The sequence below is a fragment of the Natator depressus genome, chromosome 7 (genome assembly GCF_965152275.1).
Source record: "Natator depressus isolate rNatDep1 chromosome 7, rNatDep2.hap1, whole genome shotgun sequence".
NCBI lineage: Eukaryota > Metazoa > Chordata > Testudines > Cheloniidae > Natator > Natator depressus.
The window spans coordinates 61,922,523-61,941,617 of NC_134240.1; the positions used below are offsets into that span (position 1 = coordinate 61,922,523).

Sequence of the window (19,095 nt, forward strand, 5' to 3'; positions counted from 1 at the left end):
TTCTGCCTGTGGATTTTAGTCAAACTCTTAACACTTTTTTAACATGCTGCAGGTTGTTATTCTGGTTAATGAACACTACATTATTGTAAGGATATGCTCCACCTAGACATACTAACTGGTAACATCGGTGAAAAGACACATTAACTGTCTTCTGCAAATCTAATGTTGCAATGTCAAAAAATGTTGCAAGTTTCTGATGGTCAAAAAATCTCTACCCAACATAACTCATAAAACCGCTGTAAGAAAAACACGGAATTTCTTTGTTTTTAGTAGGTAAGTAGAAGTAAAATTATGAGCCTTTAAACTAAAACAATAATTTTTTCATGTAGCTTGAGACCCGCTCAATCAATAATCTGTCTGCTAACACTGGGGAGAATTTTAGTTGTTTTCATAAAATGTTTTAATTATTTAAAATCATAAAATATAAGTAGGCACAATTTGCTTGGAACTCATTAGGGAAATAGATGAATAACAGGAAAAGATAATGTTTGCTTCTGCATTAATTTAAAGCAGTCTACAATATGAAATCTTAATCTGGAAAGCAGTGACTTATCATCAATGTTTACTTTTAATATTTATTCCTATTATATGAAAGTAGCTAGTTATGTGCTTTTCCCTACAGTATTGTGCTGAGGCAAAGAGGTAGATAAATAACTTGTTTGAAATCATACATTAATTTCTGTCTTTTATATGTTATATGTTTGTTCATTTCCTCTTTCAAAGTGGCACCTTTAAAATTATTATGGTAAAACAGGTTATTTAGAACCCACGAGTAGCTGCAAATGTATGGGACCAATTTCCGTGTGATTGGAGTTATGCAGGGGGAATGCTTTGTATTTATACAGTAACTTTCATCCTGAGTCAATCACAAAGAATGTAAAGTGCTGTACATGCAGCACTAATGAAGTGCAGCTACCTCTGGGGTGGCACACAGCAGGCTAGGGAACAGCTGTGTACAACAAGAGAAGAAACAGAATTTCCACCTTTAGTTCCTCTACTGTTGTAGTGGAAATTTGCCAAACAGCTCTACAGAAGCGCATGTTTTTACTGTGTCAGGTATGCACCTTCTTGTACTTATGACATAAGCAAGATACTGTGCCATGGATAATGTGAAAAGGCGGCAGATAATATTTTACCCTAACTCCTGCATTTAACCTGCTGAGAATTAGATGGTCTGGAACAAATCCAGCATAGCATTTGATTTGGAAGTGAATTCACTGCGTATTTGATGTTGTCTGATTGTTCAGAGACAAGACAATAAATCTTTCCACCAGTGCTTTGATTTATTCCCCATCTCCCTGTTTTATTAACATGGCCCAGGTTGCAATCTCAGTCCAGATTTACACCAGCATGACTAATTCCATCAAGTCCATGGCCCCCTGATGGGAATCTCAGCCATGTCCACCACTCTTGTGTCTGAAAATCCGGTGAGCACAGACTTTGTCAGTTACTGTCTGATCCTTCCTGCTTGTGATGGGGCTGGAAATCTCATGAAAAGCAGAGGAACTGGTAGCAGGTCAGCCGTTCTCCCACAGTGCAGCAGTCACAAAGAGAATGAAAAACAGTGAAAGCAAAAGTCCACTGAACCTTTCTGAGACTGGGTTGGAGCTCTGGGGCGTGAGTTCTAACTTCATCTAATATAACCCAGTTTGCTCATCCGTAGGTTGACACTGGATGCTGCTGTTTATTTATGTAGCTAGAGTGTTGGGGCAAAGAGTGTGCAGGGTAGAGAAAAGCAATCATTTTGGGGGCCCGCACCTGGAGTTCTGAGCTTGGGACGTGTAGGGTGCCTCATATTAGTTGAGGTTTTTACTTCAGTCACGCTGAGGCTGCTTCCTTAAATATACAAGAGTAAGGGCCCAACCCTGCCCCCTGTGACTCGGGTGTTGTGGAAGAGAACATGAGGAACACAGAGCCAGATTCAATAGCCAGGGAAGTCAATGGGAGTTTTGGGCATTGGATGAGCCCCTTACTGGGTCTGTCTAGATTAGGAAGGGAATATGTTCTAAAATACACCACGGACTACTCCACCTGCCCATTGCAGCTGCAGGCAATAGGGCTGGATTTCTTCCCAGCACTGGAGAGCATGCAAGAGGCACCCCTAGCTAGCAATGCAGTGGCCTGTGTGTCATATCCCTAAGCTGGAGCAAACTGCTGGTTAGATTGACCTGGGCCAGTAACTCGTTCCTATGTATATTACAACTAGCAGCCAAGCTCCTTTTAGCCTAGCAGCAAGGACTACACCCCTGTGTGTCTCCTCTCAGCCTGCCCTGGAGGATCCTGCTGGCTAGGGACTCCAGCAGCAGGTTTCTCTTAGACAGTACTCCATTCATTGCATCATTAGGGGCTCTTTCATTATAAGCTTTCTCACTCTCCCCACTCAATCAGCTTCTATGAGCAGCAGCCCAAATACAACAAAGCAGAAAGTCACGTGATAAACATGTACAGCCATCAGACAGGCAAAGAACCTGGCAGGCGTTCATTGAATAAAGAGAACACAGCAACCTAACCAAGCAAATGAGAACTATCTTGATTCTAAAATCTCCACCCAAAGAGCAAATTCCCCCTCTGATATGCACCATTATTCTCAGTCCTGTATGCTGTACTTGGTTCAGCGATGTCAGTGCAACGGCTGGATTGTGACGGGCTTAGAAATGGGGCCTGAGAACGAGAGATGCCCAGCGTGGCCTGGAGAGGAGAGTTTTCCTCTAAGGTTTCAGAGTAGCAGCTGTGTTAGTCTGTATCCGCAAAAAGAAAAGGAGGACTTGTGGTACCTTAGAGACTAACCAATTTATTTGAGCATAAGCTTTCGTGAGCTACAGCTCACTTCATCGGATGCATTCAGTGGAAAATACAGTGGGGAGATTTTATATACACAGAGAACATGAAACAATGGATGTTACCATACACACTGTAACAACAGGGATCACTTAAGGTGGGCTATTACCAGCAGCAGAGCGGGGGGGGGGGGGGGGCACCACACCTTTTGTAGTGATAATCAAGGTGGGCCATTTCCAGCAGTTGACAAGAACGTCTGAGGAAAAGTGTGTGGGGGGAATAGTTTTACTTTGTGTAATGACCCATCCACTCCCAGTTTTTATTCAAGCCTAAATTAATTGTATCCAGTTAGCAAATTAATTCCAATTAACTTAGGCTTGAATAAAGACTGGGAGTGGATGGGTCATTACACAAAGTAAAACTATTCTCCCCCCACCCCCCTCTGTTCCTCAGACTTTCTTGTCAACTGCTGGAAATGGCCCACCTTGATTATCACTACAAAAGGTGTCGTCCGTCGTCCCGTGTCCCCCCCCCACATCCTGCTTGTAATAGCTCACCTTAAGTGATCGCTCTCGTTACAGTGTGTATGGTAACACCCATTGTTTCATGTTCTCTGTGTATATAAAATCTCCCCACTGTATTTTCCACTGAATGCATCCGATGAAGTGAGCTGTAGCTCATGAAAGCTTATGCTCAAATAAATTTGTTAGTCTCTAAGGTGCCACAAGTACTCCTTTCCTCTAAGGTTTGGAGCTGTTGGTTTAGTTCTTTGTCTTTTCCAAGCTGCAGATAATTGTGAGTTTCTAGTGTCCTGTGTCTGGGCACAGCAGAGGGAGCCATAGTGTCCTGCAAAGGGGACCCCAACTGTGCTGCTGAGACAGATTACTTCACCTTGATTCATTAGCTTGTTAGGTAAAATCTGTAAGACTTTGCCATTCCGGTTCCATTTGTACAGCACCTAGCACAGCGAGGCTCTGACCCTGCTTGGGCCCTCTGGCGGTTACTGCAATACAAGTAATAAAGAGCAGTAATATAGACATTGTGGCACTTTCTTTGGGCAGATCCTGCCACCCCAACTCAGCTGAGTAAGAACTGCAGACTTTTTACTCTTGGGTGCCAAACCACAGTCTGCTCTTGTGCCCACTGATGCCAAGGACATAACTCCCTGGACAGCACCAGGCTCTTTGCTTGTGCAATGATGCCCCTGGTTAAGTCATCCATGGGGCCTGAACTCTGGACTTTGTGACCCCAAAACGTGCTTCGACTGCCTGAGCTAAAGGATCGGGGTTGTTGCCTTACAGGCAGTAGCAGGCTCTATGCTCCCGCTAGAGGGGGACAAAAGAACCATGCTTTTCATCTCATAATCAAAGTGCAAATCCCTATTGCCCCCACAAATTCCCCAAAGCTGATTTACCACTTGAATTAAACTACAATTATGTGTTATCAGCAGTCACTTTATAGTAAGGTTGCAGGATTAAATGCAGTTAACTGTGATGAATTCCAGACACACAGGACAGAAGTCTGAAGAGAAGGCCAGGCTCTGAATAACTGGAAGATAGAGTGTAATGTATTCTAAATATTTGATTCAATTAAGCTTCCTTCTGCTCTTTGTTTCAGTTTACAGATGGCTCATCAATCTACAGTTCAGGGACACACCGCTGTTCTTTCTAATGGTAATTATGTGATCAGGATGGAGACAGGTTTGATTAAACACTTGCATGATGCTCTGCATATTTTAAATGGAGCAGCGTCCCGAGCAGAGGCGATACGTTGGCCTTGTGCATGCAGATTTAGCCTCATTCACGCAGTAGACCCCATCTGAGCGAAATGAGTGTCTAGTACCGGGGGGAGGGGGCTTTGTGGGTGAAATGAGGTGGTTCCTAGGTTCTAAAGAGAAACTACAGGGACTGCTGAGAAGTAGAGCGAGTGGAAAAAAACTTCACTTGAAATTTTTTTTTTTTTTTTTTGAACGGCTGGACTAGTAGACAGTCTCTTGAGGAAGGCTCATGGTCCACAAGTCGCACACAAGTCTCTTTTGACTAGTGTGTGACAAATCGAATGACGAATGCAGCCAGTAGCAATAAGTAACTAGATAGCTAGAGCTTCACTAGACCAGTTTTGCTGGAAATCTGTAGGATCCTCACAGTAAAGTAAAGGGGGGGAAGTCTTATCCTACTCCTCCCTGAGTTGCCCTAGGCACAAATTGAGACCAATGTTCTGGAACAGATGGGTACTGAGGAAATAGTTTCTATCGCAACATGCATGAGACAAGCACCCGTGCCTGCCTGGCTTCTTAGCAGGCCAGAAAGCGCAAGCTGTACAGCAGTGGTCTCCAACCTTTTTATGCCCAAGATCATTTTTTTGAATTTAAGGGCAACCCAGGATCTACCCTGCCCCTTCCCCAAAGCCCCACCCCACTCTCCCCTCCCACCTCCCCCCCGGGTCGCTTGCTCGCCCCCATCCTCACTCACTTTCACTGGGCTGGAGTTGGGGTTCTGGAGGGGGTGCGGGCTCTGGGCTGAGCCTGGGGCAGGGGATTGGAGTGCAAGAGGGGGTGAGGGGTGCAAGGTCTGGGAGGGAGTTTGGGTTCAGGAGGGGGCTCCGGGCTGGGGCACAGTGTTGGGGTACAGGAGGGGGTACAGAGTGCTGGCTCTGGGAGGGGGGGGTCAGGGCTGGGGCAGGAGGTTGGGGTAGGGGGTTGGGATGCAGGAGGGAGCATGGGGTGCTGGCTCTGGGACGGGGGCTCAGGGCTGGGGTGTGGCTTCCTGCCGGTCAGCACTTACCTCTGGCAGCTCCTGGTTTATGGTGTAGCATGGCTGCCGCTAAGGCAGGCTCCCGGCCTAGCCCACCCCCCCACGCCACTCCCGGAAGGGGCTAACGTGCCCCTGTGGCCCCTCACGGAGGGGTGGGGGACACATGGCTTTGCACCCTGCCCCCTCTGTAAGCACCACCCCTGCAGCTCTCATTGGCCACAGCTCCCTGTTCCTGGCCAATGGGAGCTGCGGGGGCAGTGCTTGCAGACAGGAGCAGCACACAGAGGGAGACCCCCACCCCTCTGGGGCCGCACTAGCCACTTCCGGGAGCGGTGTGGGGCCAGGGCCGGCAGGAAGCCTGTCTTAGGGGCAGCCCTGCTGCGCCGCCGGAGATAGCAATTGACTGGTGACCACTGCAGGGTACAAGGGGATACTGTATCAGGTACTGGGCATGAGCAGCAATGCTACAGGCTCCATGCTGTTTGAGAAATTGATCTTACAGGGAGCTCACAGCCTGATTACACAGTGCCCATCTCTTGTTTTATTAAGTCTTCACAACCTTATATGTCACTGGCAGCCATCATTCTGTACCCACTGCATCCCTGCCACTTGTTCCGTAACTAAGATAACGAGGAACAGCAGCACGCATCTGGCTATGTCCTCTGCATTGTTTAAATCAGCAACACTAACACAACTGTAGAGTGGCAATCCTCTAACCAGAGTATGTGTCCGCCTACCTCACCAGTCTCCTGGCAACGCTAATGTTATGCTACCTCCCATTCTCCGCTTTGTTGCGAGCATGACCCTTTTGCTCTTCTGTCAGTGGCACACAGGTTTCATTGTGCTGGGTTACAGCTGCTTTTCTCTCCTGGTTACTCATGCTGCTTCCTGGCTTCATTTCTAGAGTGATTTACAGGGCCACTCCTAAGAGATGGTGAGCACTGTTAAATCCCTTTGAGACAATGAAAGCCAAGGAAAGATGGTCTCTTGGTTAACACGCTGAACCGGGCCTGGAGACATCAGGGCTCCATTCCTGGCAGTGCTACAGATTCCCTGTGGGATTTTGGGTAAATCACTTTAATCTTTCACTGCTTCAGTGCCCACCCTTTGTCTGTCTTGCCTGTGTAAATGTAAGCTCTTTACAACGGGGAATGTCTGTGTCTCATAATACAAATAATAGTCATTCAGTGTCTTGAAGGAGTGGGCCCTGAAGGAGATTCGTTCCCTCTCTCCGGTCTCTTACAAAGACAACCTACTGTGGGTTTTTCTTTTTATTAAGATATAAAATTTATATTCAATTTTAATATAAATTTTTTTTCTACCATTGTACTTAAATACCTGTAGTTTTTCTGTTCATTTCAAGGGCTTTTTCCCAGCTTTCTGCTCTTCTGCTGAGACACAAGTTCACAGCACAGCTGCTCCTCATGCTCCACCTTAGTTCTGCCTGAAGATTTGGTGCTTCTCCGTCTCCCTTCCATTGCTCAGCATTTTTCTCCCACTACAGCTTGAATGCTAGCGTCACTCCATCCCCCATGGGGAGCATGCTGATATTGACCCGTACATCTCGGAAGATCTTCTCATTGAGGTGGTGGAGGCTTTGGGTTTCCAGATCGTTCTTGCTTGGCTTCAACACTTTCCCGTGCCATAAAACCTAGTGTAAAAAAAGAATCCCGTGCACACAATCACCCTCATGTTCAAGGTGCACACTACATCTGACCAGGCTGTGGATGGCACTGACAGTCCAAAGGGAAACGTAGGGTCAAGAGAGAACTTTCTTATTAGAGTTTACAAGACTATGGGCTTCTCTACATTCAGAGTTGTAAGTGTTTAACTAAAAGTGTGATTTTTAAACTGATGAAGTTAGACCAATGCAAAAGGTTGTGTGGACACACTGCAGTTTAATCCAGATTTATTTCAGTTTATTTTAAACCCATTCAAAAGAGGTTGGAGCTAAACCAACATAAGCCTGGTTTAAACTCATGTAAGTCTGTCCACACAGCCTTTTTACAAGCATGTGTTGACAACCCCTTTAACTGCCTTTTGTTAGGCCTTGTCTACACCACAAAGTTTTGCTAGCATAGCTATGTTGGCTCGGAGAGGGAGGGGGGGTGGGAAAGCACACCCCCAGCCAATATAGCTAAGCTGGCAAAACTCCCAGTTTAGACATAACTATGCCAACAAAAGAGTGCTTCTGTTGGCTTAGCTAATGTCACGCAGGAAGGTGGTATAGCCATGCTGGCAGAACTCCTGTTGCTGTATACTGTGTCTCCAATAGGAGGCTTGGCTGGCATAGCTATCCCAGGCAGGCTGTGGTAGTGTAGAAAAGCCCTTGATTATCACAGTGTATCAGATCACAAAGTAGTTGGACAAATCAGGAGTTTGGATGAAGAGCATTATAATATTTTGCATTTATACTGATAACGCACCACACAGCGGCAGCATACTCCAGTGGGACTGGGAGTCCAGAGTCTATTCCCTGACTTTATGACCTCTGGCAAGTCACTTAATCTTTCTGGTCCTGATTCAGCAGTCCATCCCTATTTAGCCTACCACTTAAGCACATGCTTAACTTTAGGCATCTGCTTGAATCTCATTAGTGTCAACGGAATTTAAGCTTAAGTGACAGGTTGAATAGGGACAAACTCCAGTACATATGTAAATGCTTTGCTTAATTTGGGCCTCTCTGTTTTCACATCTATTTATTGGGGACACCTATACCCAGCTACTTTCATAGTGTGCTTTGATATCCTTGGGAAGAGGGTTCTATGGAAATGCAACATATCTCAGAGTTCTCCGCAAATATTAAGCCTCAGTTCAGCCCTTATAAATAAGTTAAGCCTAATAGAAATAGGTCGACATATGAAAATGTATAGACAGTCCTAAAACAACTAACACTGATCCCTCTCTTTCTTTTTGAGATATACACTTCAATAGTTTCTCTTAAGTATTTGGAAGTCACTTGTAACATGATGATGAATAAAGCAAACGTAGTTTTAGGTATTATGAACAGTTTACAATTGTAGAAGATGCCCTGTAGAAGGATATAACTGTTAAATATCAATATCCTACAAAACATTCTTTAGGTAATATATGAATAGCTTGATAAGAGGTTGGTATTCTGCACTTCGTGTGTGTGTGTGTGGGCTGAAGTGTACATATATACAGGTTAATGCAAGGTCCTTTTAGTTGCTGCACATATTAGCTGCGTGTGTCATTAATAGGTAAATAGAACAATCATGTTGTCTTTTTTTTAATCACCTTTATATAACTTGGAAACTGAATGCTGTGTTTGGGATCTATGTCCCCTGGGTCCAGGTTGTTACTGGAACCTAATGTGACTTAAAGTGGGGGTCCCAGTGGGTTAATACTTACATTAGCAATAGCTATGATTCCCCCTTTCCTTACGAGACGTAAACATTTTTCATAGTACTCATTGTAACTCTGTTTATCTGCATCTATGAAAGCAAAGTCATAGGTCCCAGCTTCACCGTCTGCCAGTAGTTCATCTAGACAGGAAACAAAGTGTGTTGTGATGCCCTGGTTTAACGCTGAATAAAGGGATGAGACAATCCATGTGTGTCAAGGCTCAGAGTCTACAAGGGTCTGGAGAAGCTTACTATCCAATTTTAAAAGCAGCCAGAGCCATAGTGTAGACTGTAGACATGATACTCCTAAATTTGGTTGAGTAAGAGCAGGTCAGGATCCTTTAAACTGGGTTTACACTACTTCTCCTGTTAGTTTTAAAATCAGCTTAGCTGAACTGGTTTAAAAGCTGGTTAGAAATTTTCCCCCTGTAGAAAGGCCCTGGATGTTAAATGAATTTTCAGATTGACCAATCAACTGCTGACCACAGTGTTGTAAGTTGGGTCATGCAGAATTTTTACCCAGAAGGCCTTTGGTGGACTTTGCCTGAACACACATAACCTTTGTGTAATCACAGATAGCAGGAAGTGGTGGTCACCCAGTGGGCTTTTCTCAGGAGTCTCTCATTCCATTTTCCCTTTTTTGGGCCAAAACAAGCAGAACTGGGGTCTGTTAAAACTTTCTTATGCTGCACTCTGGCTGACAGCTCCACACTGGAACTGTCAGCTGCAGAGACCATGGCTCTGGTCCTCCTGAGGGCACTAGAAGCTGAGAGAGAAGTACTTGGCTGTTTGTAGCCACACCCACCACCGTGTGTTTTGGGAGGGGACCCCATTTGGAATCTCACTCCCCATTGCAGCATCTCAGTAGTGACCTCCACAGAGGAGAAGGGGAAGAGAGATAGGGTGTTGAGACGGTATGAAGGAGCAAGGAGCTCATGCAAGTTATCTGCCCCTCTCAAATTGCTTTGTACCCTCTTGTTTTGGAGAACAACTCATGAGGCCTTTTCTGCATGGGGTTAAAGTCAGCAGACAGCCCTGTTGTTATCAGAGTTTGTATGGGTATGCTGGAGAGCAGAATGTGGCCCAGACAGGGCTAATGTTTGTGCCAGAAGAGAGTGGGTGACAGGCCGCATTAGTGTAGCTACCAGGGAGGACAGCAGCATCAGTCACACTAAGAAGACACTGCCCCATGTGCTAGACTGCTGCTGGACAGTTATTTCTCTTAAAGACACTTCTTCTGAAAACCTGAGTGTTGGCAAAGCAGCAGCATCCGCTGGTGGAATGGATCATTGGCATTCACAATGGGAATAAACCGCTTTTCTGACAGAAACTTTCCCTCCCTAATGCTGCTCCCCTGTGAGACACTGCTTCCTATTATACAAACTTGCTCTGCATCTGCCTCTTCCGTGGTCTTGGAAGGCTTTGCTTCCTCCTGACCACGAATACCAAACTGCATTTCCCCAGATCAGAAATGTCCTGCCTCTGATGCTTGTACACTAGCTTCTCGACTCCCTCTGCATCTTTCGCTCCTCGGAGAAGACTTTGCTTGCCTAGAATAAACAGATAATCACTTAAAATAGACACTTCATGGGAGAGAAATTGGGCTTTGTCCAATTTAAATCCATCTTAAGCAGCTTTCCCTGTGATAGAATCAGCAAGACAATACTTCTTTTAATATTAAACACAGCAATGGGTTGTGTGGGTAAGTGACCAATCTAACAACGGATGGTGGATGAACAGTTATCCACTCTCTCTCTCTCCCCCAGTATCTGGAAACAGCTGAACTCTTCCTAAATTTCCTTTATATAACAGAGAAGCTGCCCACTGTGACTGATGAAATTGCATGTTCACCTTTGCTATACAACTCCTAATCTCAGACTTCAGATGAGGGACTCTTCCCCAGCCTAGGTCTTCAGCCTGTACTTTTCACATTTGTTATGTTACCTACCAAGTGTTTGAATTGCTGGTTTATACCGCAAGTCTATTTTATGCTCCACTCCTGCCTGAAACGAAAGAGGAAAGGGATTTGATGGAAATAGTTGTGAAATATCTTGAAGTGGGATGCACTCAGAAAAGTCACCATAAAACTGGAGATCCCATACCTACTCTCCCTTTTACTTCCAGAATTCATATAACATTTGGTCGAACAACAGGCCAAGTTTACCAAGTTGCCTCAACTATACTGTAGTGCCTAAAGTGAATGCTCACATTCCGTGACACTTGGATAAGTTGGGTAACCCTCTAACTACCTGATTCTTTCCTGCAGCAGCCACATATACACATCTGAGACTTAGAGGGAAACAGAATTAAGCCCTCCTGGAACATACTCCTACAATTCTGAGCACTCCTATTCAGAGCATGCAGCATTTAGGGATGGGCAGAGACTATTTACCTCTTTCCACAGCGGCTTTCCAATACTGATGTAATCTTCATTTATATCGCAGGCAACGACTTTGCCATCATCTGGCAAGACTAGTGCCATGTTTAAGGTATTATAGCCTGTAAAAACACCTAGAAAACACATGAGAGAAAGACGTAAGACTCATTCGACCATGAAAACTGATTTAACTGTGAACAAGAAGGGTTTTTGTATTAAAGAATAAAACCCCCCAAATGAGCTGAGGATCCCAAATTACTCATGAATTAATGCTGTCCGTCCCATTACCATGGTAGCATTGTGTAGCTGCTGAAGCCCAATGGACTAGTGGCTGTGAACTCGTTAGTTCTCTAGCTAAATTCACAGCTTTCGTCTGTCAAGGGTCTCCTGGCCTCAGAGTACCATCCTGTATGGCATGAGTTTCACTTTAGGGGGTCTCTGAGGGGAAAAAGGAAGAGGAGGGGAGGGAGCCATGGCCAGCATGGCACACTGAATCCTCGTGGGCTGTGTCTGTTGTTCTCTACCTGCAGTAGTTGGCAGCTGCTGTGGATTCTCTAGCCCTGAAAAACAGGGGCTTGAGAATCTCCCTTAGGTCCACCCAAGCCAAGCCCTTTCACTTGGGCTTTGCTTTCTTTTTCCGCTTTTGTCCCATGGTGCTTTCCATGTAAGCCGCTCACACTGCTGTACTGTCAGCCTTGAATTAGGCTTCACCACACCCCTGAGAGGCTGCTATTATCCCCATTGTACAGATGAGGAAACTGAGGCAGGAAGGTCAGGGTCAACACTTTCAGGCACGGCCACTGATATTAAGTACCCAAACTGTGTCCCCTGGGGCCTGATTTCCAGAAGTGCTGAGCACTCACCAATGCAGTTGATGTCAGCGGGGGCTGGGGATTTACAGCACCTTTAAGAATCAGGAACAGGTGTCTCAACTTGGGCACCCAGTATCAGTGGTCACTATTGAAAATTTGACTTGCCCCGGGTCAGAGGCAAGAAGCTAACTGAAGGGTCCTGCTCTGACCACCTCCCATCACCCTTGGTGTTCTTTGGTAGGCTTGGTGAAGCAGGGAATTATGCTGCTATAGCTTCCAAATGATCGGTGTTGGGCCATGCCCTAGCAAACGTGCATTCTTACCTATTTCAATAGCTTTCTTGGCTTTGATGAGTTTGGCCAAGTTTGCCATAAGCTGGGCCTGGTCACAAGACACCATCATTCTACTCCAGGGATGGTCCAAGGTGAGCTAGCAAAGGAAATGATACAAAATTGAAAGGAAACAGGAAAAGTAAAACTACCCTGAAGTTGCTCTTTCAGGCAGACCCCAAGAGCCCAATGTGATCGTCAGGGTGAGGACAGCATTGGGGTTTATTATTACTGTTGATCTCAGAGAAGCAATTTCTCTTCATTTACCAAAGAAGATACACGTATAAGCAGCTACCGTTGTTGTGGGCAAACTTAACAGTGAGGGTAAGTAACCATAGGAGCAACTTACGTAGGGATAGGGGGAATTCTCTGTCACTTGAAGTCTTGAAATCAAGATTGCTGTCTTTCTACAAGTCACGCTCTAGCTCAGCCAGAAGCTATGGGCTTGATGCAAGAATCGCTGGCTGGAATTCTATGGCCTTCTATGACTAGAGGATCATAATGGTTCTTTCTGGCCTTAAAATCAACACATTTGTTTTCTATTTAAATATTTTATATAGGGAGCAATGCAATGATTATGGAGGGGTAGTTTGGCCCATTGGATAAGGCACTGCCCTACCCTGCCCTGCCCTGGGACCCAGGAGAGCTGGGTTCTATTCTGGCTTTCTGGGTGCCATGGGGCAAGCCACTTCAGTAGTGGGAATCAGGTACTTTAAAGAGCTTTGAGACTCTGGGCCTTAGATACCACTACAAATCTGCATACCAGTGGATAGAGAAAAGACAGTTCTTTAGGGACTAGCAGATCTATGTACTGGGCACAGACAATATTGAAATGCCTCAATCTATTTAGTTTCACAAAGAAAAGGTTAAGGGGCGACTTGTTTACAGTCTGTAAGTACCTACGTGGGGAACAAATATTTAATAATGGGCTCTTCAAGCTAGCAGAGAAAGGTCTAACATGATCCAATGGCTGGAAGTTGAATCTAGATAAATTCAGACAGGAAATAAAGCGTGCATTTTTGTCAGCGTAATTAACGATCAGAACAATTTACCAAAGGTCGTGGTGGAGTCTCTATCACTGATCATTTTAAAATTAAGATTGGATGTTTTTCTAAAAGAGCCACTCTAAGAATTATTTTGGGGCAGTTCTCTGGCCTGTGTTATACAGGAGGTCAGACTAGGTGATCACAGTGGTGCCTTCTGGCCATGGACTCTATGAATCATGGGACATTAATAGCAGTACTGTATACACACCACGCTCCACAAAACGTATCTTGAGAAAAACACTGACCAGTCGCAGCTTCTTTAGGACTGGATGCTCCCGCAGAGAGTGATCCAATATGTATTGCCATAGCGGGCTCCCTTCTCCAAGAAGAGTCTTGGATGATCGGGGAATTCCAAAAGCTAAAAATGGATATTTTTTACCTATAAAAAAAATTAAAATATTAAAAAGTTTTGTGTCTCAATGGAAAAAGTTTGCAATGACCAGTTATGCCTTGAGCAAATAAAGACCAAGAAAACTGCCACTGAAGGCTAACAGAACCTTGCTCTGCAAACCCCCAAATGAAGATGGTGAAGGGCCTAGACAGCTCAAGGGACTGGCAGTAGGATTAGAGGTTTTTCACCTCTAAAGCGTCTGTTCAAATCCAGCCCAGGTCTGCAGTGACTGTAAGCTGACGCTGATGTCGTTCAGTGGCTGATTTTGCCATGAGACGGCACGTTTAATTCAAGGATCTCAAAGCATTTTTTCTAATAATATCCCTGCTTTACAGAGGGGCAAATTGAGGCACAGAGAGGTCTGGTGACTTGCCACGATCACCCAGCGAGTCAGTGACAGAGTGAGGGACAGAATGCGAGCATCCTAGTCCCTGCTCCTCTGCTCAGACCATGCTTCCTCTCACCCCAGCTGATGGGAGAAAACTATCAGCTGCTCCTCTCACCAAAAGAAAAAGCAAAGACCAGGATGCTAAGATGGCAATTTCCAATGTGCTTAGGAGGATACATGTCCGTCTGCAGTCATCCTGCAAGGGGAGGGCTGAGACAGCTCACAGCAGATTTGCTAAGCCCTTGGCCTTTTAATCCTGAGCAGAAAAGCTAGTGGGAGGTGTGCTTTGCAGCCTATTGCAGTGCAGTGGCGTAGTGGGTTATACAGGCAGACTGGGCCCTTAACAGCATTGTGTATTTACTGCCGGAGCGTAGTCAAATCCTGGCCTATAACCCAGTCGTTGTGTTCAGTTCTTGCTAGAAAAGGTCTTTTGGAGAGGACACTCTATCTTGCTATTCACTCTGAGTAGGTTCCCATGTATACATAAAAACAACGAGGAGTCCGGTGGCACGTTAAAGACTAACAGATTTATTTGGGCATAAGCTTTCCCAGGTAAACTCACCTCCCGCCCCCTCACTTCTTCATGCATCTACATGATGATGCATGCATCTTCCTGCAACCCAATCTTCTTCATGCAGCTACCCCTCTGATACTTGGCACCCTGTATACATAATGCAACCACAAAATGGGGTAGACGTTTGCTTTTACTGTTCAGCTTATTGAGAACAGACAGACAGTACAAACTCTGAAGCTAAAGCTCAGATCCTGATTTTCCTATATGGGGTCTGTTTGGAGCCTGGACTCTGGCTCACGATATTATGGAAATAGGTGCTAGTTGCAAATTGTTGGCAACTCTTGTGAGTTTCACACTATTTGGTCTCTCTTTCCCAGCTGCAATCACATGATTCCAAGAGAATCTCAACTTTTTTTTTTTTTAAAAGAAAGTTTAGCCCTTATGGTTGCAGAGGAAAAAAAAAAACTTGAACATGGGACTCCTAAAGGATCAGAACCCAAGTTTTATTTTTCTGCAAACCTCATGATTTGTAAGCCAAATCTCACGATTTTCAATGCTTGGGGCTAGCTATACTGCAGGATGCGCAGCACGCAATCTTGCCCAATGTGCACAGGGTTTGCCATGGATTCCGATAAGTGCTAATCCGACAATGAGATCTGCTAGTGCAAACCCATGCAGAGTCCTAAGACAGGCAAAGGAGTCCACCCGAGCCACTCTCATTGCAGGATCAGGATTTTATTTGGTCTCCTGCCTTAGGCAGTGGCCAGCTTCTGACACGGGAAGGTGAACCAGCCGGCGCGTCCCTGGGCAATGCTTGGGGACTGGAGTAAGAGGAATTCCTTCCTGAGCCCATGCCCAACCTGGGAGCTGTCAGCCTGTGACCTGAAGCATAAGATTCCATTACCCTCGTTAAAAAGGATATTGTTAATCTCCAGGCCTTTTGAAAAATTTAATCACAACCTTTAAGTCTATAGAAAGCTCTCTCTCTCTCTCCCCCTGGCACTCTCCCTATACAGTATTTTGCACCTTCACTTGGCTAACATTCTAGAAGCCAGCAGTTTTAAGGCCAGCACCTTCAGCCCTTTTTCCTCTCCCCTTCCCCCAGCATCTAGTAAATTACTTTCTAACCCACAGGCGTGCACACTTTTTTTTTTTTTAAATGGGTGGTAAAGTGCGGCTGGATGGAGCACAGTTGGTGGTTGTGCTTTGAATCAGAGCGCTGTGTCCTTCTGTTCAACGCGAGCTCACTTCTGGCCCTGGCCCTGGGAAATGGGAGGGTGTGGTGGATTTTAGAGATCCGAGAAGAAGCAGCGCTTACCTGCTAAGACTCCAGTAGCAAAAGCAACCCCTAGGACTGCGGTTCCAATGGCCATTTCTTTAGTTATACTGAAAAAGGGCATTTTGGGTAACGGAGGAAGAAGGAAACAGCAGCAAGATTCAAAATGGATGTTGTTGGCTGCTGCAGCTTTAAGACCAGTGACTAACTCACTGAGTGCATTAGGGTTCCTTAGCTAGTGAGCATCACGTGTTTGCAGGGCCTGAGCAAGCATTGCAGCCACGTGATGATCACAAACTACAGTGGGGAGAGAGCAACATCTACAGGCAAGAACAAACAGGGCTTGCTGTAATTCTTTTTATTTATGAGCACTGGCATCTTACAGTGGAGAAGCGAGGCACTCTGAATGAGGCATGAAATCATCATAAACTCAGGTTACAAGTCAGTGCTTGCAAAATTAGCATTTAAATGTTCTAAGGGAATCCAAAGCAATCTCCACTGCAATTGTGGAATCTAATTTTGCAATTACTGGGGAATCTCTGGTTTGGATTACAACAGCCTCAGGCTCTGGGAGATGTAAAAATAGTTAGCAGCGTGACTATAAAGGTCTGCAATATTTATTGTTTTATAGGCAGGGTGTTTGTTTCTGTGAAGATGAATAAATAACTTTGCACCTAGAGGTTCTCAATATTAAAGAAGTTGGTGTAAAATACTTCTGGGGGCTGCAAGACCCAGCTACGTAGGGGCAGTGTGGTCGGGCCATTGGACTGAGAGATTTGGGTTTATTCCCAGCTCTACACTGACCTGCTGTGTGACCTTGCACAAGCCACTTCTCTTTCTTTGCTTCCCCTCCTACTCTGTGTCTGTCTGTTTTGATTGTAAGCTGTCTGGGGCAGGGAGTCTCACACTACTTGCATCTAGTCCAGTGGGGCTCAGACAGAAACTGCAGGTGCTACTGTAGCACATATACAAATAATAAATAATGCAGCACCTTTCATCTGAATCCCAACTGTAACAAGAAGTACTCTGTAATAGGGTGGCCTGCTTTGGTAAGGCCAAGAGGCCAGGTTCTAGCCAGCCCTCTTCAGTCAGCCCAACCTGTGCCATTCTTAGTTTCCTTCCATTCTAAGGGGACTGGACTAATTGGGGCCAGGGGACAGCCTGAAACTCTGGGCCCTCATAAAAGGGCTCAGAAAAGTCTGTAGAACTACAGGGAACAAGTTAGGCTCTTACGGAAAGCCTGGAAGTTGGGTCTGGAAGGACTCCAGGGAAGAAGCTTGCAAGTCAGGGCTTTGTCTCAGAGGGGCTGAGTCTGTGAAGGGGGAGAGGGCTCCGGGGAAGTAACCTGGAAATTGGGCCTCCATCCTGGAGACTTAAAGGTAACCCAAGAGGGGCTGGGAACGGAATCTGAAAATGAGCTCAAGTAGGGTGGAAGAACCTTTTGTTGGTATAAGACGTCTGTTCCCCGGGAAGGGGATTGAACTCTGAGAGTAACCCAGCCAGAGGGCTGAGCCGTATGAATCCCCTGGAGAGACAGAAAACCTTGGTGAGAGGAAACTGAGGCAGGGAGTGCCATGATTGGCCTGTCGGGGGTGCTCCAGGGCAGGTATACCCTATTACATACCCTTATGATCCCATTTTACAGGTGGGGAAATTGACACATAGAGAAGTTGTGTGATTTGTCCGAAGGATGAATCAGCCTGAGTCAGGAACAGAAACTGGGTCTGTTGATTTCCAGTCCCCTGGTCCCACCAATGTGATCTTAAACCCCCCAGTTCTGTTAGGTTCTCTGTTTTCTGTCCTGCTGGGCATAGAGCTATAGGTGACAACATCTGAAGGCAAATAATAATAATAATAATACCTAAAGGGTCAGAGGAGGTGGAAGGGACCAGCTGCTCTTATCCCTCATAGAAAGAGAGGGGAGGTGACTTTCTCTCTGAGGCATGCAGTGGAGGATAAAGGCTAGTCCCATCTCACTGTTTAACAAAGGTACTTCCCCTTATAAGCAAAAGCACAGGCCAGCATGCAGGGTTCTGCTCCTGGGAGCATCAGCAGGAGCAGGGAAGGGGACCAAACCAGAAAGGGAAGGAAAAGGAGTCAGTGAGTGCCCAAGGGCCAGAATCACTCCTGGTTTGTGCTAGCAGATGCTGTGGTGTATACCACTTGGGAGCGGTTACGATGATGTATGACAACCTCAACTTTGTTCTTCAGGGCGGGGCTGCCCACTGTCTGAGGAATAGCCAGGAGTGGGGAGGCCGTAGGGCTGGCCAAGTTGCTAGAGACGTGCACTGATTCTGTTCTAGTCAGGTTCTTAGCCCACCTGCCTCACCAGGCTACCTGAGCACCTGCCACTAGTGCCTGAAGTGTCATGACTTACTTCTGTCACGTGTGGTTCATTCTCTCTCTCCGCCTCCCCGGCAGAGACCTGGTTGTGCAGGGGAGTGGTTTGCTTTGACGGGGTTTGGGTGGTGGCTGTTTTCAAATGCTACACTGATTCAGTGTAGCCTGGTGCTAGACTCTGTGGAGGGACTCCCAATGCACCCCTCCCCATCCCAGTGGAAACTAAGGCTGCCCTCCCGAGTGTAGCCCTCGAGAGAGCCACATGGGGAATGCTACCTACCCTTCCCTGTCAGGGACAGTTGCTCCCACTGGGGTGCAGTAGGCTTCATTGGCACAAGAAGGAGCCTGAGCCTGCATGAATCTGATCCTGTATTATGCCTCGCCCCCTCAAGAGGAGAACAGAATTTTTCTTTAAAGGGGAAATAATTAAAAAACCCGACTGTGCTCCCATTTCATTGTAGGATGCATATGTAGGCTTCTAGCACACACCAGTGCACATTAGAGATGGGCCCGGGAGCCCAGGCTTTGGGATTTGGAAAACCCAAAGCAAGGATGGCTCGGGTGTATGATGTTATCCAGATAAGTGCTGCAGGGGCTGAAATCAGTGGCAAGTCAGGACAGGGGTTTGCTCTCTCAGAGCCTGCTGCGTGATGGGGTCCTACAAAGTGGGGCAGGGATGGGATGGAAGTTGGTAAAAGGTTCCAGTTTTTGCACATCCCTAACTCA

General features: G+C 46.0%; 1 protein-coding gene across 1 annotated transcript; it reads right to left on the reverse strand.

The window, feature by feature from the left end:
* Nucleotides 1-6,853: 6,853 nt before the first annotated feature.
* On the reverse strand, nucleotides 6,854-16,215 carry COMTD1 (catechol-O-methyltransferase domain containing 1). Its single transcript, XM_074958645.1, has 7 exons — nucleotides 16,072-16,215; nucleotides 13,706-13,839; nucleotides 12,409-12,514; nucleotides 11,289-11,407; nucleotides 10,845-10,899; nucleotides 8,904-9,037; nucleotides 6,854-7,182 (listed from the first exon to the last, which is right to left on the reverse strand). The coding sequence occupies exons 1-7, from the start codon at nucleotides 16,151-16,153 to the stop codon at nucleotides 7,030-7,032; spliced, it is 783 nt and encodes a 260-aa protein (XP_074814746.1). The 5' UTR covers nucleotides 16,154-16,215; the 3' UTR covers nucleotides 6,854-7,029.
* Between the last annotated feature and the right edge of the window lie 2,880 nt (nucleotides 16,216-19,095).